This window comes from Schistocerca americana, chromosome 9 (assembly GCF_021461395.2).
Source record: "Schistocerca americana isolate TAMUIC-IGC-003095 chromosome 9, iqSchAmer2.1, whole genome shotgun sequence".
NCBI classification, from domain to species: Eukaryota; Metazoa; Arthropoda; class Insecta; order Orthoptera; family Acrididae; genus Schistocerca; species Schistocerca americana.
This window is the reverse complement of record NC_060127.1, coordinates 47,177,590-47,201,336: the sequence shown is the minus strand read 5'-3', so window position 1 is coordinate 47,201,336 and position 23,747 is coordinate 47,177,590. Positions and strand designations below refer to the sequence as shown.

General features: G+C 46.1%; 1 protein-coding gene across 1 annotated transcript in view; it reads left to right on the top strand.

The window, feature by feature from the left end:
- LOC124551055 (open rectifier potassium channel protein 1) overlaps positions 1–23,747 on the top strand; it is a gene marked incomplete at its 3' end in the record, with an annotated part of 237,323 nt that overhangs the window by 151,081 nt on the left and 62,495 nt on the right. The window contains exons 3-5 of the mRNA XM_047125930.1: positions 7,273–7,394; positions 11,230–11,458; positions 15,953–16,215. Coding sequence (XP_046981886.1) covers positions 7,273–7,394; positions 11,230–11,458; positions 15,953–16,215 — 614 coding nt within the window. The remainder of the gene's footprint in view (positions 1–7,272; positions 7,395–11,229; positions 11,459–15,952; positions 16,216–23,747) is intronic.

Genomic DNA, 23,747 nt, shown 5'->3' with positions numbered 1-23,747 from the left:
TGAACAAAATAAAACCACTGTTTGTAACATTATTTAGAGTAAGAAGTAATACAAAACACTTTTGTGTACACAAACAGCGCACCTACCACATATTTTTGTCTTTTTTTTCTTGTAGTCTGCACGTCTCCTGTGTGGTACTTGTACAGTAAAGTGGTTTCCTGGGTCTAGTCATGCATCTTTGTTCAGCCGTTCTCGGGTCAGTTTCCTTCCTCGTGGTCCTCTGCATTTCCGTGCTGATCCTGCTTTATTCGAAAATTACATCAGTATTCCGTTTCGGACAGCCAAAAGTGAGAGCTTCTCATTTAGGTTATCAGTTTGATACGTGCGCCATGTGTCTACTATACAGGTATCAACCATCTGCGTAAATAACGGCCACTTCTTTGATCATGTCCTCGTCCTATAAAATGATATCTGCTTGTCCAGTACATCAACACCTATTCACAGGACATACTCTCATGGGGAAGTTTATGATACCCACTCAGAAGTTGAATGCCTAGAAGGATTTTAGTTCTTCTTTGGCTAGAATCAGTGTTGTTAAGTATACATTTGTATTGTTCTGTAGTAGTATTCCGTAGCTGTAAGGCAAAAAATTTCTCAGACACCTGGTACACTGTCTTATTTCCCAGACATTCTGCAATATAATTTTCTTTGCTTTTCCTGGTTCAATAGTATTTGTGTACTTTGGTTCACATTTATGTTTCTTGCATTTGTTTTTTTTTGTGTTTTTCTTAGTTTCTGGAGGTAAATCGGTAACATTAGCTTCATCCCTTCTGGTTATAAGCTCTAAAGAACGTGCTACACTTTGTACAATATTGAAATTGTTCGCTGCATTTTCTTCAGTCTACTTCGTCTGTTCTTTCACCTACATTGTGTGGAATAATCACCAATTTTACGCCATTAGCATAGTCTTCAGCCTCTTCAGGGCCCTCCAGTTCTGCTAGAACGTTTTCAATAGTAAATCCACGCGACAATTTTTTTTATCCAACTGCAATCGCACAATCTGAAAGGTAGTATTCCGTTCACCTACCTTGGAGAAACTCTCACACAGCGAAATTAAAGGAGATCTCAGCAATGTAAATAATAATTTTTGTGTACGACAAGTGTGCAAATAAGTACATGTACAAAGGAGTGATAATGTAACATGCCATTGTTCCGTTATTGGGACACGTAAAATAAACTGATTTTAAACTTACTCCAGGAAATCTGAAATACAGGGTACATCAAAAAGGATCATCCGATTTGGCACGTCTATATTTCTTAAACTAATAATCATGTACAATGAATTTTAATTTTTTGATGAACGGAAAACTTAAGTTTTTTTCTATACCTCTTCGTAGGTGTTCAGTATGCCCCCCTTCAGATGCACGGCATATGACAATGCGGTATTCAAATTGTTCCCACGCTGCAGCAAACATGTCTTGAGTTACAGTACTGCTATGCGATGTCTCAGTCCATTCACCATTCTTGGTAACTGAGGTACATAAACAGAGTCTTTTATAAACACCCACAAGAAATAATCGCATACAGTCAGGTCCGATGACCCTGGAGGCCAGTTATGTAAAGCTGAATCATTTGGTCCAGTGCGACCGATCCTACGTTCAGTAATCCTTTGATTTAGAAATTCCCGCACCTCCAGATGCCAGGTTGACTGTGTCCCATCCTGTTGGTAAATGAAGTCGTTCGAATGAGTCTCCAACTGTGGGAAAAGAAAGTTCTCAAGTATATCGAGATATGTGCTTTCTGTAACAGTGCTCTCGCCAAAGAAAAATGGGTTATTCACCTTTTCCGTGAAACTGCACAAAACACATTAAGTTTTGGAGACTCCCTCTCATGTTGTACAACTTCATGTGGGTTGTTTCGTAGCCCATATTCTCACATTATGACGGTTCACCTTTCTACATCTACATCTACATCTACATTGATACTCCGCAAGCCACCCAACGGTGTGTGGCGGAGGGCACTTTACGTGCCACTGTCATTACCTCCCTTTCCTGTTCCAGTCGCGTATGGTTCGCGGGAAGAACGACTGTCTGAAAGCCTCCGTGCGCGCTCTAATCTCTCTAATTTTACATTCGTGATCTCCTCGGGAGGTATAAGTAGGGGGAAGCAATATATTCGATACCTCATCCAGAAACGCACCCTCTCGAAACCTGGCGAGCAAGCTACACCGCGATGCAGAGCGCCTCTCTTGCAGAGTCTGCCACTTGAGTTTATTAAACATCTCCGTAACGCTATCACTGTTACCAAATAACCCTGTGACGAAACGCGCCGCTCTTCTTTGGATCCTCTCTATCTCCTCCGTCAGACCGATCTGGTACGGATCCCACACTGATGAGCAATACTCAAGTATAGGTCGAACGAGTGTTTTGTAAGCCGCCTCCTTTGTTGATGGACTACATTTTCTAAGCACTCTCCCAATGAATCTCAACCTGGTACCCGCCTTACCAACAATTAATTTTATATGATCATTCCACTTCAAATCGTTCCGCACGCATACTCCCAGATATTTTACAGAAGTAACTGCTACCAGTGTTTGTTCCGCTATCATATAATCATACAATAAAGGATCCTTCTTTCTATGTATTCACAATACATTACATTTGTCTATGTTAAGGGTCAGTTGCCACTCCCTGCACCAAGTGCCTATTCGCTGCAGATCTTCCTGCATTTCGCTACAATTTTCTAATGCTGCAACTTCTCTGTATACTACAGCATCATCCGCGAAAAGCCGCATGGAACTTCCGACACTATCTACTAAGTCATTTATATATATTGTGAAAAGCAATGGTCCCATAACACTCCCCTGTGGCACGCCAGAGGTTACTTTAACGTCTGTAGACGTCTCTCCATTAATAACAACATGCTGTGTTCTGTTTGCTAAAAACTCTTCAATCCAGCCACACAGCTGGTCTGATATTCCGTAGGCTCTTACTTTGTTTATCAGGCGACAGTGCGGAACTGTGTCGAACGCCTTCCGGAAGTCAAGGAAAATGGAATCTACCTGGGAGCCTGTATCTAATATTTTCTGGGTCTCATGAACAAATAAGGCGAGTTGGGTCTCACACGATCGCTGTTTCCGGAATCCATGTTGATTCCTACATAGTAGATTCAGGGTTTCCAGAAATGACATGATACGCGAGCAAAAAACATGTTCTAAAATTCTACAAGAGATCGATGTAAGAGATATAGGTCTATAGTTTTGCGCATCTGCTCGACGACCCTTCTTGAAGACTGGGACTACCTGTGCTCTTTTCCAATCATTTGGAACCCTCCGTTCCTCTAGAGACTTGCGGTACACGGCTGTTAGAAGGGGGGCAAGTTCTTTCGCGTACTCTGTGTAGAATCGAATTGGTATCCCGTCAGGTCCAGTGGACTTTCTTCTATTGAGTGATTTCAGTTGCTTTTCTATTCCTTGGACACTTATTTCGATGTCAGCCATTTTTTCGTTTGTGCGAGGATATAGAATGCATGGAAGAAAAGTTATCCTCCATATCTTGCCAACAACGAAATTGCAAAACTCCTCACTTTGCTGTTAGTCACCTTCAGGAAGAGCTTGCAGTAGATGAATTTTGTATGGTTTCACGTGTAAGCGTCGACGCAACACAGGTCAGACGGACAACGGGGGCATGTTGCACTGTCGAGCTGCACGGCAAACGGATTTCTCTCTTGAGATGCTTTCAACGTCTGTGTTAGACACTCGTGGACGGTCCAGCGATTTGCCTTTACACAAGCAACATGTTTCTCGGAATTCTTCATGCCGTCGTCTAATGCTCTGTGCTGTAGGAGGTCCCACACCATACATAGTACGAACGTCACGCTGAACAGTTATTACGGACCCGCATTGCACAAAATGTAGAACACACAGCGCTTTCTGTTGTCCCGACACCATTTTTACTAGAACCGAAGTGGACGCACACTGCTGCTACCTGGCGGGAACCATGTAAAACTGGATAGTTTGCTGTTTCCAACAGTACGTTATTCACGCGCTTATCTCAAATAACATAATAGTTATGATTTTCTCTAAATCGGATGATTCTTTTTGATAGACTCAAGAGCGGCAGCAGCGTGCGGTTCCATGGTGTAGCACTCTGAACTTTGAATCCAGCGATCCGAATTCGAGTCTCGGCGGCAGCTTGCGATGTGTTTTGGGTTCGTTTCTGGCCGAGCTGGTAGTTGAAATGGTGTGTATACTGTATGTTACACGGACATCCGTATGTTCGTACGAAACACACCCAGAGAACTAAATCACATTTCATTGTTGTACAGAAACTACACTCAAGCTCATAAATTAAGCATAACTGCAGAATGTGGTGCCACACAACGTGGCACTACACAAAACTGGCGCTAATAGCATAGGCACATAGGGAACATACACGACACAGATCTGTAAGTATGTTGAGAAAACCATCCCGAAACACATGTGCTACAAAACGCCACTGTTTCCTGCGCATGTACCCCGACATCAATATGGGATATGATCACCATCCACACTTACACAGGCCGCTCAACGGGTTGGCATACCCTGGATCAGGTGGTCGAGCAGCTGCTGGGGTATAGTCTCCCATTCTTGCATCAGTGCCTGTCGGAGCTCCTCAAGTGTCCTAGTGGTTTGAAGACGTGCAGCGATAAGTCAACGGAGAGCATCCCAAATGTGCTCGATGGGGTTTAGGTCTGGAGAACAGGCAGGCCACTCCATTCGCCTGCTGTTTCAAGGTACTCCTCCACGATGGCAGCTCGGTGGGGCCGTGCGTTATCATCCATCAGGAGAAAGGTGGGACCCACTGCACTCCTGAAAAGACGGACGTACTGGTGCAAAATGACGTCCTGATACACATGACCTGTTAAAGTTCCTCTGTCAAAGACATGCAGGGGTGTACGTGCACCAATCATAATCCGACCGCACAGCATCAAACCACGACCTCCATACAGGTCCCTTTCAAGGACATTAAGGGGTTTTTGGTTAACACCAGATGAAAACCCTGCGAGAATCACCGTTCAGATTGTACGGCCACCCGTCCGTGTACATAACCTGGGAGCAGTGTTCCAATGACCATGCACTGTGTTCTTGACACCAGGCTTTACGGCCTCTTCTGTGACCTTGCAGGTTTCGGGGCCAGTAAACAATGTCTGTTCAGTCGTCTGTCGACTGTGTGTCTCGACACAACTGTTCCAGTGGCTCCACTAACATCCCGAGCATGGCTACCTGCAGTACTCAGTGGCCGTCTGCGGGAACTGGTGGTGGGATATCGGTCTTGTTGTGGTGTTGTACACTGTGGACGTCCCGAGCTGTAGCGCCTGGACACGTTCCCTGTCTGCTGGAATCGTTGCCATAATCTTGAGATCACACTTTGTGGCGCACGAAGGGCCCCTGCTACGACCTGCTATGTTCGGCGAGCCTCCAGTCGCCCTAGTATTCTACCCCCCATAACGTCATCAATGTGTGTTCTTTGAGCCATTTCCAACAAACAGTCGCCATTAGCAGGTCTGAAAACGTCTGCACACGTACTCGCTACACCGTACACTAGCATGCACCAACACACCTCTGCTGACCGCGCCACCGTGCGACGACCGCAAGTCAAATGCACCGCATGGTCACACCCCAAGGTGATTTAAACCCACAAACCGCCCACCAGAGGGTTGTTTCACCATGTTTCAGCATTATCGTTAATTTATGAGCATGCGTGTACTATCAAGGCGTACAGTGCAGGCAAGTGAGACAGAAAACAGGTAAACTACAATACTGGCCATTAAAATAGGTACACCAAAAAGAAGTGCTGATGATAAAGGGGTATTCATTGGGCAAATATGCTATACTAAAACTGACATTTGATTACATTTTCACGCAATTTGGGTGAATAGATCCTGAGAAATCAGTACCCAGAACAACGGCCTCTGGCCGTAATAAAGGCCTTGATACACCTGGGCATTGAGTCAAACAGAGCTTGGATGGCGTGTACAGGTACAGCTGCCCATGCAGCTTCAATACGATACCACAGTTCATCAAGAGTAGTGACTGGCGTATTGTGACGAGCCAGTTGCTCGGCCACCATTGACCAGACGTTTTCAATTGATGAGAGGTCTGGAGAATGTGCTGGCCAGGGCAGCAGTCGAAAATTTTTTGTATCCAGAAAGGCCCGTACAGGACCTACAACATGTGGTCGTGCATTATCCTGCTGAAATGTAGGGTTTCGCAGGGATCGAATGAAGGGTAGAGCCGCGGGTTGTAACACATCTGAAATGTAACATCCACTGTTCAGAGTGCCGTCAATGCGAACAAGATGTGACCGAGACGTCTGGAAGCCCATACCATCACGCCGGGTAATACGCCAGTATGGCGATGACGAATACGCGCTTCCAATGTGCTTTCACCACGATGTCGCCAAACACGGATGCGACCATCATGATGCTGTAAACAGGACCTGGATTCATCCGAAAAAATGACGTTTTGCCATTCGTGCACCCAGGTTCGTCGTTGAGTACAGCATCGCAGGTGCTCCTGTCTGTGATGCAGCGTCAAGGGTAACCACAGACATGGTCTCCGAGCTGATAGTCCATGCTGCTACAAACATGTCGAACTGTTCGTGCAGATAGTTGTTGTCTTTCAAACGTTCCCATCTGTTGACTCAGGGATCGAGACGTGGCTGCACGATCCGTTACAGCCATGCGGATAAGATGCCTGTCATCTCGACTGCCAGTGATACGAGGCCGTTGGGATCCAGCACTGCTTTCCGTATTACCCTCCTGAACCCACCAATTCGATATTCTGCTAACAGTCATTGGATCTCGACCAACGCGAGCAGCAATGTGGCTATACGATATACCGCTATCGCGATAGGCAACAATTCGACCTTCATCAAAGTCGGAAACGTGATGGTACGCATTTCTCCTCCTTACACGAGGTATCACAACAACGTTTCACCAGGCGGCGCCGCTCAACTGCTGTTTCTGTATGAGAAATCGGTTGGAAACTTTCCTCATGTCAGCACGTTGTACGTGTCGCCACCGGCGCAAATCTTGTGTGAATGATCTGAAAAGCTAATCATTTGAATATGACAGCATCTTCTTCTTGTCGGTTAAATTTCGCGTCTGTAGCACGTCACCTTCGTGGTGTAGCAATTTTAATGGACAGTAGTGTAGTTCCTTTCGTAAGACAAGTTAATTACAGGAAAATAAAATAGAATAGACAATGTTTGGGTCTCAAAAAAGGGAGAATGGTTGCTGATCGGTTAACTTAGAACCTGTGCTACTGCTGGTGTTCTCGTATGTCCGCAGGTTACGGCAACCTGTCGCCCACGACGGACGCCAGCCGGCTGCTGATGATCTTCTACGCACTCATCGGCATCCCCATGAACGGCATCCTGCTGGCCACGCTGGGTGACTTCTACAGCAGGGCGGTGAGTACCCTACAGCACCGCGTGCGCACACCACTGCCGCACGCTAATTCTCACAAAAGAATTGTAAACAGCAACCAGTCACCGTCACCAATGCCATCTGTAACACCAAATGGCTAACAAGGAACCCGTAACGTATAGGCTTTCAAGCCGGCGTCTTGATTAGTTAAGACTTGCGGGTTGACAGGTCGTGGTCTATCAGTAAAACTACTTCTTCCTGATGATTCGTTTCCAACTGAGGGCATCATCTTCCGAGGTGAATCAACGACTGGCTGCCAGACCGTGGATACAGCTGACCAGACAGGATGCTTACTACGTACGTGTCACATGTCAGAGTCTTATCTATACGTATCAGGCGTCCCATATCACACCAGTTGCACACGCCGCACACCATTACAGAGCTTGAACAATCCTCTGTTGACGTGCATGGTCCATGGATTCATGAGGTTGGCTCCACACCTGTATTAGTCCACACCCTCGATACATGAAACTCGTCCGACTAGACAACGAGTTCAACGTGTATGCATTCATCAACAGTCCAATATTGGTGGTGACGAGTCCAACCAGGCGTAAAGCTTTGTGTCGTGCAGCCATCAAGGGTACCCATATCGATGCATGCTGACACTTTTTGATGGCCCAGCATTGAAATCTGCAGCAGTTTGCGGAAGGTTTGCACTTTTGTCATGCTGAACGACTCTCTTCGGTCGTCGTTGGAACCGTTTTCGAGGGGTTCTTCTTCCGGCAGCAGCGATGTCGGAGATCTGATGTTTTACCCGTGAAGTGGTCCAACGGGAAAATCTCCACTTCTTCGCTACCTCGGAGATGCTGTGTTCCATCGCTCGTGCTCCGACTAGAACACCACGTTCAGACTCACTTCAATGTTGATAACCTGCCATTGTAGCAGCAGTAACCGATCTAACAACTATACCAGACATTTGTTGTCTTATATAGGCGTTGCCGACCTCAGTGCCGTCTTCTGCCTGTTTACGTATCTCTCTATTTGAATACGCAGCCGCGTGGTTAGAACCACCATGTCACGGATTGCGCGACCACTCCCGCCGGAGGTTCGAGTCCTCCCTCAGGTGTGTGTGTGTGTGTGTGTGTGTGTGTGTGTGTGTGTGTGTTCTTCAAATCAAATGGTTCAAATGGCTCTGAGCACTATGGGACTTAACATCTGAGTTCATCAGTCCCCTAGAACTTAGAACTACATGAACCTAACTAACCTAAGAACATCACACACATCCATGCCCGAGGCAGGATTCGAACCTGCGACAGTAGCAGTCGCGCGGTTCCGGACTGAAGTGCTGAGAACCGCTCGGCTGCAGCGGCCAGCTGTTGGTCTTGGCATAAGTTAGTTTAAGTAGTGTGTAAGTGAGGGAACCGATGATGTCACCAGTTTGGTCCCTTAGGAATTCACACACTTTTGAACATTTTTTGAATACGCATGTTTACACTAACTTCTTTGGCACTTCAGTGTATGTGACGTTGCATCTTTGACAATAATAGAATTCTAATTGAGAACAAGTAGAAATAGTAATTAATTGCTCTTCCTTTAAATCATAAAGAAATCAGTTCTCAATTATTTGACTGTGAGTTTAAAAATATTATCTAGCACCTAGTAACAACTGTTCTGCATTGCTCCTGTACACAACAGACAACTTACCTCATCTCGCTGCTGCAACTGCGTGATCAGCAACATGCTAAAACTATTTCAAAAGCAATACTGCGATCCATGCAGAGTGCAATGAATGGCCATAATAATTGCATCAACTACTGCCATATGCTTTTATATAGAAATTTAATAATGTGGATGGGTTTAATCAACTTGCCTTAGACAGTGTAAAAGAAAAAAAGAGACTAGTAAAGATTTTAATTTACTATTTTCGCAAAGCAGATAATTTAAACACTGACAAACTTTACACTGACCTTACTTATTCTACAATGTCTGTACTCAATAAACAAGTATCTGGCCACAGGAAAGATACGAATATTATTCTCAATGTATGCATACACAAATGTGATAAAATCCCTCCAGTGCGCAAGCAAGCAACAACTACGTGCAACGAAAAGGCAATTTACAAAAAAAAAAAGAAAAAAAGAAAAAAAATCAATTAATAAGCCGGCCTAAGTGGCCGAGCTGTTCTAGGCGCTACAGTCTGGAACCGCGCGACCGCTACGGTCGCAGGTTCGAATCCTGCCTCGGGCATGGATGTGTGTGATGTCCTTAGGTTAGTTAGGTTTAAATAGTTCTAAGTTCTAGGGGACTGATGACCTCAGAAGTTAAGTCCCATAGTGCTCAGAGCCATTTGAACCATTTCATCAGTTAGTACCAAAGTCTCCTCCTGCGCCACTCGCACGGTCACGGCAGGCTGCGACCTCTCGAGTCGCGCTGTTTCTCTCCACTCCTAGCTGCGTCCGACCACTTCCGACTCCTCTCGACAACTGTACGCTCGCTACTACTCGCGATAATAGTATCTCAGACTCAGAGTTTATGTATGCACACCACAGCAGAATCATTGGTCAACTTTGCAAAGAAGTGTTGACGTCCACCTTTAAAGTTTTACTGTGTTAGTGGACATTCCGTAGTTTAGCCTTATCACCAAGCCGTTCTGTTATGTGAGGATCTTCACTGTGATGTAAGCACGACAGAAATTCCTGTCTGGAATTTGGTGATTCCTTTTGCGTAAAACATCCCAATGGAACAGTTCGCACATGCTCGGCATGGCCACCTTGAAAACTATATGGCCGTTAAAAAATGTGGTCTACTGCGTAAGAGGGTTATTTTTTTCAATCTCTGATCGGTAGCGAAATTAAAACCACAGTGAAAACCCGGTGAAACTGTCGACAGATGTGCTGCGTAGCGTCTCCAGTATGTCTGTCTATCGCGTCAATCTGAGTGCACAGTGTGCATGTAGAGATGCCTACAATAATAGTGTCTGCCTCCAAGTGTGAACTGCCTGTTGATGAGTTTCGCCTGATTTCATGCAACCCACATAACTGTCATGTGTGTCCTCGTTTATGACAAGCCTCAGCCGCACATTGCAGGTGCAACAACGACCCTGCTGTAGCATTTTCGAGGGGAAGCGTTTGGTTACCCACCACACAGCTCGGAGTTGGCTCCCTCAGATATTCGTGCACCAGCATCCGGCCATCCTGGTTTAGGTTTTCCGTGATTTCCCCAAATCAGGCAAATGCTGGGATGGTTCCTTTGATAGGCCGACTTCCTTCCCCAATCCAATGGGACCAATGACCTCACTGCTTAGTCCCCTGCCCCAAATGAAACAACCAACAAACTTTCATCTCTTTGCTCACATGAACCATAGTCTACGAGGACATTATTTTGGCACAAACAACAATCTACAGACCACTGTGAGGAATGCCTTCTATGACAAGTGTATTGGAAAGTTCATAACACGCAATGATAAATGTCCGTGTCAGCACTATGGGACTAAATTTCTGAGGTCATCAGTCCCCTAGAACTTAGAACTACTTAAACCTAACTAACCTAAGGACGTCACACACATCCATGCCGGAGGCACGATTCGAACCTGCAACCGTAGCGCTCTTACGGTTCCTGACTGTAGCGCCTAGAACCGCTCGGCCACTACGGCCGGCTGTCGGAGCAGCAACTAAGTAGTGAAGTAACTGGAAAGCTGTAGCGAAATGTTGCAAATAAAGCATTTTTTGTTTTCACTGTGGTTTAAATTTCGCGACCGATTGAAGACCGAACAAAAAATAGCCCTCGTACAAAGTGTTTGTGGTTCAGGTCCTGGAACTCAGTGTCCAGTTGTTGGAGGGTGTGTGTGAGAGAGACTATAGGCGGCCCGTGTCGTTGCAGCTGGTGAAGGTGCACCGGCGCTACAAGAGCAAGGAGAGCCAGTACCGCTACCACTCGCGCACCTGGCTCATCACGGACACGCTGAGCTACCTGGTGCCCGGCGTCGTCGTCTTCATCTTCCTGCCCGCCGCCATCTTCAGCTTCATGGAGGACGACTGGGACTACGCCATGTCCGTCTACTACGCCTTCGTCACGCTCACCACCATCGGCTTCGGCGACCTCGTCGCTGGTAACTATCCACCCGCCGGCTTCAGCTGTTTCTCTACTTTTACCAGCCGCCCCGCTGCCGTCTCATACTTTTCCATGTGGCGTGTTGTCTTTGTTGTCAGCATAGGACTCTCTAGGCTGCGTGTGGGCTTCCCAGAGCTTGCAGCTGCTACTTTTCGTTATCTCACTCTCACTCTCAGTATCTTTTCATTTCGCCTCACAAGACTTTGTGCATTCCACTCCATTCTTCCCCCCCCCCCCTCCTACCCCTCCCCACCCCCTCAAGGAAATTTCCCCTACCACTATTGTGAGTTGAGCCCAAGTCCAGGTAACTATCCACCCGAGCTTCAGTTGATACCTCGCTTTGGCATACAATTTACTATACGCTGGCCAGCTCCCTGTTCTGGTCCTGAAGACCATGCAGTGCCTACTGGCCACTGTGTCAAAGTTCTCTTGCCTATTGTCTGCTTGCCACATCTTGCAGCCACTAATGCTGAGTCAGGTAGCTATCCCAATGGTACCAAGAGGCCGAGTGCACCCCGTTCCGACCCTCCCACCAAGAAAAAAATCCCTGGCAGTACTTGGAATTCAACTCGGGTCCTCCAAATGGTAGACACGTCGACCACTTAGGTACAGAAGTAGACGACTGCGTATTGACGCTGAACTGTATGTCGAAAGTCTATGTTTGGGTCTGAAACTAACAAAGTCCGAAATATATTACATGAAACAATAGAATGAGAAAAGTCCTAGAACGATGTAGACAGCATTATTTATAGTGTGTGTAGACTCAGTTATCTCGCATAACAGATAACCCAATGCAAACATTAGACTCCCTCTGGCTAGCTCTAGACCATGGTATAACTTGCTAATTCAACTAATATATGATGTATTTAGTTCTACTAGACTGCCTTTCGTCCCGATCATGTTTTAACACTAAGCACACACAATGCTATGGAGACTGACTTAATATTGTGCCACTGAATTCGAAACTGACATTAGAATCACATATTAGCTTTTCGAACTGTAGCCAGCAAAGAACCGTTAACAACAATATACTTTCTGCACTCGCAGAACGAAGCATTCCTTGTTTCTCAAAGATTTCTACGAGCTCTAACGATTTCTCATCTGAAGATGGGAAACCAAACAACCCAGTGCGACACACACACACACACACACACACACACACACACAGATATATATATTTGAAATTACTCAGATTGAATTAGTGCTAAAGGATGAAATTTTAAATTGCTTTCTGTGATACTTCAAAGCAAAACATTTTAAAGAACAGCTCGATAATTTGTTGCATCTGTATGATCAGCTGGAATATAAAGTGTCACTAAAAATGCTGTCATGGTTAGGGTTGCTCGTGCAACACTGTGTCCAAATGAGGTGTAAAAGAGATGCTCTTAAGATGTTTTATACTGGATCGCAAAAACGAAACCCAGTCAGTATTTTTCATCATCATTTTTGAGTTATTTGCCAATCACCCTCCCCACCAAAAAATAAATCACAATCTGTTCATCATAATTCTGTACTTTTCAAAATTTGGAGAACAGTGTTATGTTGCACCAATTTTCTATAACTATAAAACACCAGTAGAGTTAACGATAATTAGATCACTGAAGAGCGCAATGCATTTACTATTTCAGCCCTCGGATGACCAAAAAAAGATCTCGTGTCTTTGCCCATCCTGTGTCATCCTGTGTCCAACTGCCACTCAGATTACAAGAGCAAGCTCTGATGTTGCCACTATGAAGGGCTACACTGATCTGTTCATTCTCTGAAGCAACAGAAGCACTACCGGTTCTGGTAACAGCTGTCTCTGGTTCATTTGTTTAAACAATGCAATAACCGGAATGAGATTTTCACTCTGCAGCGGAGTGTGCGCTGATATTAAACTTCCTGGCAGATTAAAACTGTGTGCTAGTTCTGCAAGATTCGCGGGAGTGCTTCTGAGAAGTTTAGAAGGTAGGAGACGAGGTACTGGTAGAAGCAGAGCTGTGAGGACGGGGCGTGAGTCGTGCTTGGGTAGCTCAGATGGTAGAGCACTTGCCCGCGAAAGGCAAAGGTCCCGAGTTCGAGTCTCGGTCCGGCACACAGTTTCAATCTGCCAGGAAGTTTCAGTGCAATAACAGTCAAGACGACATTAGCCTTTCTCTCGACTGGGCCTTCCAACATCTATGTTCCATTGTGAGGTAGCATACTTGTTTTCACTTCTCCCATTTTTGTCAAGCTGATATTGCCTGAAGTCAAAACCGGCTCTCAGCCAGATCCTAATGTCTGGCAGGTAATATTTCAGCGATCAGTGTTGCCGTCATCATCAATCGCTCCATATGTGGTAAGCGTTAATGGAGCTGCTCTTCTCTTTGTACGTGCCCTTTGTCCATTTCCGTGCACCTCTTGTCCTGGTGACGCTGTCTCATCCTTTGTGAATAAAATGGTCTAGATCGCTAATACTTTCCATTTGCCATACGCTCATAAGGTCAGTTTTAGATTCAGACAGCTTGGTGCAGACACTCAGGATTGAAACTACTGACAGATGAAAATAATGTGTCGGACCAGGACTCGAACTTGAGGTCTTTGCCCTTCACAGGCAAGTTCTAAGGTACAAGGAGAGGTATGGTGTAAGTGGAGTTGTGAGGTCCGGACAGTGAGTCGTGCTTAGATGGCTCAGTCGCTGAAGCACTTGATTGCGAAAAGCAAACGAAGTGTCAAGTCAGTGTGCTCACCACTGCAGAGCGAAAATTCATTCTGGATACCGACGTTGTCGGGCAACCTCACTGGGAGAACGAGGGGGAACGGTGCGTTTTGATGAACCTGGATGAAAATGTTTCTAACACAGAAGCGTCTGATGAACTGAACAGCCCTTGCGACTCCATGCTTAAGTCACTGATGAAGCAAAGATGCCTGCTCTGATGCACAGAAAAGAGTGTTTGCCACTCTGGAAACCAAACAAGCACTTCTTCAGCACCTAGTCAAGGGGTAGATGTGTTAGAAGACGACGATGACCCTGGTATGGACCGGCCGCTGTGGCCGAGCGGTTCTGGGCGCTTCAGTCCGGAACCGCGCTGCTGCTACGGTCGCAGGTTCGAACCCTGCCTTGGACATGGATGTGTGTGATGTCCTTTGGTTAGTTAGATCTAAGTAGTTCTAAGTGTAGGGAACTGATACCCTGAGATGTTAAGTCCCATAGTACTCAGAGCCAATTGAACGTGGTATGGGTTGGCGGTACACATGACAGTTGTCCACAGCATCTGCTGCATAAACACGGCTCAGGGGAAAGTGAATGGCTCTAGTACTGAACATCTGATTCCAGTGGAAGTCGGCTTTCGAGAGCATCAGTGGTGAGGGGACCCCAACAAACGGATCACAAGGTGGTCAGGGAGTGAAATGCAGGGCAGGTATAAGGTAAAGAGCAACTTCCTTATTAGCTCAATACTTCAGAACCCAAGGATGATGATGAAGTACAAATAGATACTGACATCACTACTATGGCTCTGGATAGATCCCTGTCTTTCAATCGCACCTCACAAATCTGCCCCTAACATGAGAACAAGAAGTTCTGTCGTCCAAAAACTTATCGAACTACATGTGGACCACAACCGAAAACTATGCAGACTTTTGCTTTGAGCCTGGTACGTGCCACAGCAAAGTACTGTGCACCAACATGTTTGATCAGCACTCATGTAAACAAAATTTGTGTCCAACTTAATAGCGCTGAGTGTATTATTCCAGGAACAATTAGGTGTACTCCCACCATCTGACTGCCTATCCTGAGTCACATACCAACCCCAAAATAGCGAAGGAAAGAATCCTTGATCAAGGAACACGAAAAGAGCCTAGCAAACAGTGGATCGACGGTGCATTCTGACATTCCTGACCTCAGAATCGATAGACTTCTTTAAAGATATTCTCCTCCTGAACTTGCAAACAGTCTCACTGGGCTTAACATTACCAGTTCCTGGAGGAGAGTGGCTTCAAAATACCTCATAACCGTGCCAGTTATTTCCTTTTATTACTGAGAATGTCTCATGGTTTGATCGACCATCTCAACCGAGTGGAACGTGTAATGGAAAATATGCAGATAGACTTCTAAAATGTTGAATGCAGCGCACTGAGCAAAACTATCCAACACATCAGCGAAGAGCATGTGGAGGCGTTTGAGGAATTTCTAATGGCAACCCCAAATTCTGTCAAGTATATACAGGGACTGCATGTTTGCTTGTGATTAAGTATTAAGTGTATAGAAATACTGTCATGTAGTTCAACACTGAAATATGTTTAGATGCCATATGCTAGATAAATACTAGTTAGCATCCAGATGAACGCCTACCAAAACTTTAGTTGTTCCCTCCAGAATGGAGAAAAAGGGTGCCCACTTGGATTCTCTCTCTCTACATTAGATAGTTCTACTAGTGTGGAATATTAACTGAACCGCACTATCTGGTGATGATACTAGGCTTCATTATGTGTCCCATGCTCGTGTTGCAATTGGCTTCATCCCGTTTTGCAGGACAGACAAACATGGGCTTCCAGACGGGCTGGTTCCTGCTGTACCAGATAATGCTGCTGGTGTGGGTGATCTTCGGGCTGGGCTACCTGGTCATGATCCTGGGCTTCATCACGCGCGCCATGCGCTCCAAGCGGATGGCCCGGCTCGAGCACAAGCTGGCGCGCAACCTCAAAGTGACGCAGGCACGCCTCTGGCACGGCATCGCCAAGGACGCCGTCTACCTGCGCAGGGTCATCAACGAGATGTACCTCCAGAAGCTCAAGGTTCGTCACCAGTTCTGGTACAACTAGTGTTTTGTAAGAATAATGTTCACTAATCTCCCAGAGCTATGATCCCTTCGTTGACACTCTACTCAGAGCAGCAAGCAGAGCTAAATGGTTGACTGGTTTTGACATTGAACTGTAGGTGGCACATTGCTTTAGGTTTTACGTACAGTCCTGTCATAATTCTCTGAAGACATCACTTATTATGTTGAGGATGGCTCTATTCTGTTCACTCTGTTCATATCTAAGGGACTACTGAGTGAGGCAGTAAAGTGGCAGAATACTGGACTGGACTTCATCTCACATCGCCATTTGAAGATTCAAATTTAGGTTTCTTGTAGGTGGTCTAAACGTTTTAAGGCAAGTGGTGCGATGGTTTTACCAAAAACGATACGGCCAGTTTCTGTCCCCAAATTTCTACTAGTGTCCATGTTGATTGCAGGACGTTACAGCTGAATCATCCTTGGTCCACCGTCAGAGGTTGTCTTCTTGGGAGAAGCAGTCACTGAGTCTCTCACCCCAGATGGTCAGCGCTGAGCCCAGTAGATACTCATAACCTGTACTTTTGGTGTCCCGTCGATGTCCCTGTCAGAGTTGTTTGAATCAAATGAGAGAGATGGCCTTTCGCTAGGGCAAAGACAGGACATTCAATTAAGTTTCGAATGCCAGTGAAAAATCTCCACCATATTTATTGCACCAACCTAACCAGCCTCGTACTATGATTGACATGCACTATCACTATCAACTCCAGAGACTGGCAGTTGGATGATTTACAATCTAATCACACTATCTTGAGTTTCACCTGGCACTATTGTTGCCTCTATTGATATCTTCCCATTAAGGAAAACATGTTGGGTTTTGTTCTCTAGGAAGACTTCAGTCCATTCTCATTCTGTCCAGACAGTCCACAAGCACAAGAATGGCCAGAAAGTATTAAGCTTTTCATTGACATAAACAGCTTGCAATTTATAGCAACAACTTTAGCTCATACCTACTGTGTAATCTGCATTACAATGGGGCAAAAAATTTTGCCACACTGCCTCAAGTACACTGTTGTTCTGGTCTCGATAATCCAACGACAGAACTCAGCCACGAGCCATGCGCCCTCAACGCTTGCATTTTTTCTTTGACAGAGTTGTACAAGTTGTCTAAAAACCTCTCTGATTTCCAAATGCAATTAAAGGAACTAAGAGACATAGATACTTGCCGTCTGTGGCATCATGAAAAGTACCTGAAAATGTTTTGTACAATTAATAGACTTCTACGTAGGTTCCTTTCTTAATCGATAAAATTGGTAAAATATGCTGTCGCAACCCATGTGCTACAAGTAGGTCGGGGGTGATAGGGGTTATTGCATCCACATTACTCCTGTGGAGATGGCCAATGATCCTGCTGGAAGATCACATTTTATTGAAAGGGAAGAATTTGAAGGACAGCAAATGGCTCATGCTTGTCCAGATAAACGATTCCTGTTACTGTTTAACCGATGAAGAAGAATGGTCCAACTATGCTGCCTTTCATCAGCACAAACTTCACCTTTCCGCTGTTTGTGGGGTTCTGAATCTCTGATGCGAATGTTGTGCCGATTAATGTGTGCGGAAGGCTCCTCCATTAGAGAAAACGACGTTTGCTAGATAGAGGGATTTTGCCCGATTCAGACCAGCATCTCAATAGCAAAAACAGCAAATTCGTCACGAAGCTGCAAGACCTTTCTCTTATTGTGGAGCACTGAATATCGCTTTTTCTTTTGGTATTGTATTATGTACGCCATTGTTCCTTTTGAATTGCAGTAGATTACTTATAACAAACTTCATGAGTGAATAAATATACCGTAAATATCAAAGTCCTTAAAACATTGGTGTAAATCCCCCAGCCGGCGAACCGCATGTGGGCCAAAGCAAGTATCACTGTGGTCCGAGAAGTGAGCACCTATCACACGACGGGTAAAAAATTTATGACATTCCGTATATGTAAATTTAGAAATCGCATATAAACAATGGCAAAATCATTCCATGTTCCCTCACTTTTTTCCTGTCTCAGCAGTTACTGTTTCTGTTAAGTGTATCATGTGCGGCCAAAAATACTCGTCTTCTTCCAGTGTGACCCAGGTAAGCTAAAAATGTTACACACTCCTGCCTTAAACAGATGTCTACAAGCTAATAAAGGGTGAGCATAGCAGATCTACATCTACGTGATTAGTCTGCTATTCACAATAAAGTGCCTGGCAGAGGGTTCAATGAACGATCTTCATGCTGTCTCTCTACCGTTCCACTCTCGGACGGCACGCGGGAAACACGAGCACTTAAATGTTTCCGTGCGAGCCCCGATTTCTTTCATTTTATCGTGATGATCATTTCTCCCTATGTAGGTGGGTGGAAACAGAATGTTTTGGCAATAGAGGAGAAAACTGGTGACTGAAATTTCATGAGAAGATCCCGTCGCAACGAAAAACGCCTTTGTTTCAATGATTGCCACTCCAATTCACGTATCATGTCTGCTATACGAGGGTCGTTCAATAATTAATGCCCCAAATTGGTTTCTCAGTACATATTTATTTTTAAGAGTCAGAATTTGGTAACAATGTACATCAATACGTACTGTCCATGTCCTGTTTTTCTACGTAGTCTCCATCACGTTCTATGCCCGTACGCCAACGTTGTGGAAGGGCATGTACAACCTGCTGGTAAAAGCTCTTGTCCTGTAGGCGTAGCCATGTTTTCACTGCACGACTGACACTCTCGTCATCTTGAAAGTGTGTTCCCCATAGAGAATCTTTAAGCGGCCCAAAGAGATGGCAGTCCGAGGGTGCCATGGTCTGGACTGCCTGGTGGATGAGGCAGTGATGTCGAACCCAATTTGGCGATGTGTTCCGGGGTTCTCAGACTTGTGTGTGGGTGTGCATTATCGTATTGGAGCAAGATTTCTGCTGGATTCTTGTCCGACTGAACACGTCGGAAACGGATCTTGAGTTTATTCATAGTCTTCACGTCTTGGCATCACATCCAAGATAACGACGCCGTCGAAACCCCAGAAGACTGTCACCATGCCTTTTCCAGCAGAGGGGGTTGTCTTGAATTTCTTCTATTGTGGTGAATGAGGATGATACCACTCTATGGACTGCCTTTTTGTTTCCGGCGCAAAGTTGTGCTCCCAGCTTTCGACCCCTGTAACGATGCGTGACACAGGCCTCTCTGTCAGTCTCAAAACGCCCCAAAAATTCAGACAAGATGGCCTTTCTCTGGTTCCCCTGTGAGCATTCTTGGAACCCATTGTGAGCATCTCTTTGAATATCCGAGAGTCTCAATCACTGCAGACGCACTTACACTGCTGACCGACAATTGTAGAGCCAATTTTCGAGTTGTGATGCGCCTGTTGGAACGAATAATGGCATCCGCACGATTCGGCATGTCTGGAGCAGTGGCTGTGACAGGACGTCTCGAGCGAGGCCGAACGTGGAGCTCTGTTTCTGCATTTCCTGACGCTGTAAATTTCTTTACCCAACGCCCAACTGTACTATCAATTGCAGCTTCGCCATAGACTGCACACAAACTTTTGCGGATGTTCACCACGGTTTCTATTTCTGCACACAAGAATTCAATAACAGCACGCTGCTTGTAGCGTGAGTCGTACCTATACGCCATTTTGACGGTGTGCTACCGCTCTGCCATCTGCCAGAACGGTTCGAAACTTCACGGGCGTAGAGAACAAACATGAAATGTGCAGCAGCAACAAGGACATTCGACTACGTATATTAATGGCTTTTTTTTTTTTAAATAAAGTGCAGCATTACTTACTAAACGACCCTCGTAGCACGTTTTTGAGAAATGAAGACTTCCTTTCTTAAAGATGAAATACCCCATTACATTAATCTAATCACATTATCGAATGGAAAGATGCAGAACTCGTCAACTTGCTGATTTGCTCCTCCCAAAGATTTTTAACAATCTGAATTGCGCATTTGGTTGAACTAGGTTGTTTTAGGAGTTCCAAAATTATTATTTTTTTCAGTTTAAAGTCGTACTGTAGTGGACACGTAAAAATTCTGAAGTTTCCACACTATATATTGTTTCTTCACCTCGCGTTTGACTTATCCTTGGTGTAGTACCTCTAGATGTGCAGAACTGAATGTGTTGAGTCTTTTGTAAATTGAGAGACTGTTCGCAGGAAACCACACACGACGAGAACACGGCAAGTGTCATAACACGGTTTCCTAGAAACGTCACTGAATGGAAGAGAGATCTAAATAGGTGAACACATGACTCAGCTTATCCTAGGTACTCGACCATTTCTGAAGAAACGGCGGTCAAAGTTTCCGAGGTATCTTCAATTACTTTATGTGCCCTTTACTGGGTGATATCCTCAGACAAAATGGTGGTGTAGTTGTTAGCGTCGCAACTTAGTAACTTTGCGCCCCGTATTCAAAACTCGATTATTACTTTTATTTTCGTTTCTCATTTATATACCAAAGTCTGTAGAAGATTACTACAACAATGTTTTCCAGTGTATATTGATATTATGTTGTTCTTATTCGTGAGCCGGCTGGTGTGGGCGAGCGGTTCTAGGCGCTTCAGTCCGGAACCGCGCTACTGCTATGGTCGCGGGTTCGAATCCTGCCTCGGGCTTGGAAATGTTTGCTGTCTTTAGGTTGGTTAAGTTTAAGTAGTTTTAAGTGTAGGGGACTGATGACATCAGATGTTAAGTCCCATAGTGCTCAGAGCCATTTTGAACCTTATTCGTGTACTAACTGTATGTCAGATGAATGCATTTAAAAATTATTTGAAATTGTTTTCGGTGAAATTCCTGCATTGTATCTCGATTCATAATCAATTTCAAGCGCCAGTTTTCGGAAAAGTGATCCGCTGCGTATGGTTGACCACGAAATTATTGCGAACACGTGAAATCTTTAGCAATGTTAACGATATTTCTTTCCCGAGCGAGATTCGTACGAAGAAACGCTGATGTGGCAAACCAGTGTTCGTACAACACTCATGGAGTTAGCCTGTATTTCGTAAGCTTTTACAATTGGCGTCATCCAAGGTAATGCACTCAATAAAGGTAGGCCAGCAGCGGCAATACTACGCCGCTCTTCGGTCACAGATAATACATGCAGTACAAATGGAGACATCGCAAAACGAAACAACACGGCGGATAGACAACAGGAGACACACAAATTAAAATACATGAAGTCGTTCACTGGTGCAGCGTCCAAATACAAACTTTCAGCACTCGGACACTAACAGAGACGACAGAAATGACATTTGTGAATGAAGGAGCACAAACGACGAAACACTGAATCACTAACAGGATTGCACACACAAACACTGGCGACGATCTCCGGCGCGCTAACGTTCACTGTATGTGTACGAGTCTGGGGACCTGCCAAAAGGGGAAAAGGTGGGGGAGGAGAGAGAGGTGAGGGTGTAGATGCCAGTGGCAGAGGAGACGGGAGGGGAAGGCAAGAAGGTAGGGAGTTAGGGGAAGCACGGACGGAGGGAGGGAGGGAGGGAGGGAGGAAGGAGGAGGAGGGACAGGAGAGAGGGTGCCCTTGGGGAAAAAACACAGGGGGCGGAAGGGGAGGATCGAAGTTGGTAGGAGGGTTAGATGGAGGAGATGAGGGCATCATCAGGGAGGGATAGTTGGTGGAAGCCAACTTGGGCGAGGGTATGGAGAGTGGAGAGATGGAGAGTGGCTGGGACGTGGGAATACAGGCACGGCAGCAGACGAGGATGAGAGAGAACGGGAGAGGCAAGCGGGTGAGGGGGATCAAGTTTACGGGAAGTGTAGAGGATCCGTATCCATTGGAGGAAAAAGAGGAGGTGCAGGAACAGAAGAAGGATCGTGTGGGGGACGGGAGACGGATGCAATAGGCGAGGCAGAGCGCATGGCGTTCTAGAATTTGAAGTGATTTGTAAAAGGTAGGAGGGGCGGAGATCCAGGCAGGGTGGGCATAGCAGAGGCTAGGGCGGATGAGGGATTTATAGGTATGGAGGATGGTGGAGAGGTCCAGATCCCATGTGCGGCCAGAAAGGAGCTTGAGGAGACGGGGTCAGAGATAGGGGGTCGAGGAAAGGCGATGGTCAAGGGTGACGCCAAGGTACTTGAAGGTGGGGGTGAGGGTGATAGGATGGCCATAAATGGAGAAACAGGTCACGGAGCCGAAAGGAAGGGGTGGTTTTGCCTGCAGTGATCGCCTGGGTCTTGGAGGGATTGACCTTGAGCAACCATTGGTTACACCAAGTGGTGAACCGGTCAAGATGGGATTGGAGAAGGTGTTGGGAGCGTTGCAGGATGGGGGCGATGGCAAGGAAGGCAGTGTCATCGGTGTACTGGAGAAGGTGAACGGGGGGGGGGGGGGAGAGAGGAGAGAGGAGTGAAGGGTGAAGGCCGCGGCATGTCCGCCGTATACAGAAGGTAGAGAAGACAAGAGAGGACGGAACCTTGGGGCACACCAGCGGAGGGGAAGAAGGTGTAGAAATCTGTGTTATGGATGGTGACATAGGAAGGACGGTGGGAAAGAAAGGATCTGATCAGACAGACGTAGTTGAGAGGAAGGGCGAAGGTTTGGAGCTTGAAGAGGAGACTGGAATGCCATACACGGTCGTAAGCACACTCAAGATCAAGGGAGAGGAAGATGGCGGATAGACAGGAGTTGAGCTGTTTGGAGTGGATATGAGTGAGGTGAAGCAGAAGGTCATCAGCAGAGAAGGATGGTCGAAAGCCACACTGGGTTGCGAAGGAGGCGGTGCTGGCGGAGATGCTGGTGGATACATTGGGTAAGGATGGATTCCAGGACCTTGCTGAAGACTGAGGTAAAGCTGATGGGATGGTAGGAGGAGACAGTGGGTGGTGGTTTGTCAGGCTTGGGGAACATCAGGATCTGGGAGGTTTTCCACAGGTCAGGGTAGTAGCCAGTGGACAAGACCACATAATACAGCCTGGTCATGCTGGAGAGGAAGGAGGTGTGAGCTTCACAGAGGTGGCAATAGGTAACATGATCGTGACCGGGAACAATGTTGTTTCGTGCAGAGTGTATTGATGATATCCTGAGTAGTGATGGGGGCATTGAGTTCGTTGTGTGCAATGTTGTCAAAGTACTGAAAGCCAGGAGCGAGTGGAGGGACAGTGTCAGTTCGATCGCGGACATCCGGGAAGAGGGAGTAATCGAACTGGGGATCGTCAGGGAGGGTAAAGATATCAGAGAGGTAGGAGGCAAAGTGATTGGCGTTACTAAGCTTGTCAGGGATGGGTTGGTCGCCATGAAGGAGAGGGTAGTAGGAGGGGGGGGGGGGTTAGATCTGGTAAGGCGGCGGAAGGCTGACCAGTACGTGGACCGCGATGACAGGAAGGGTAGCATTAAGACAGGTGCATGTCTGTCGCCAGTCCTGGCGTTTCTTAGCTGCAAGCAAGTTTCGGACGTGTCGTTGCAGCTGCCAGTGGTGTCGTAGTTTGTCACGGTCATGCGTGTGAAGGAAGGCACGGTAGAGAAGGCAGGATTCGCGGAGGAGGAGGACGGCCTGTGGGGGTAAAGTGGG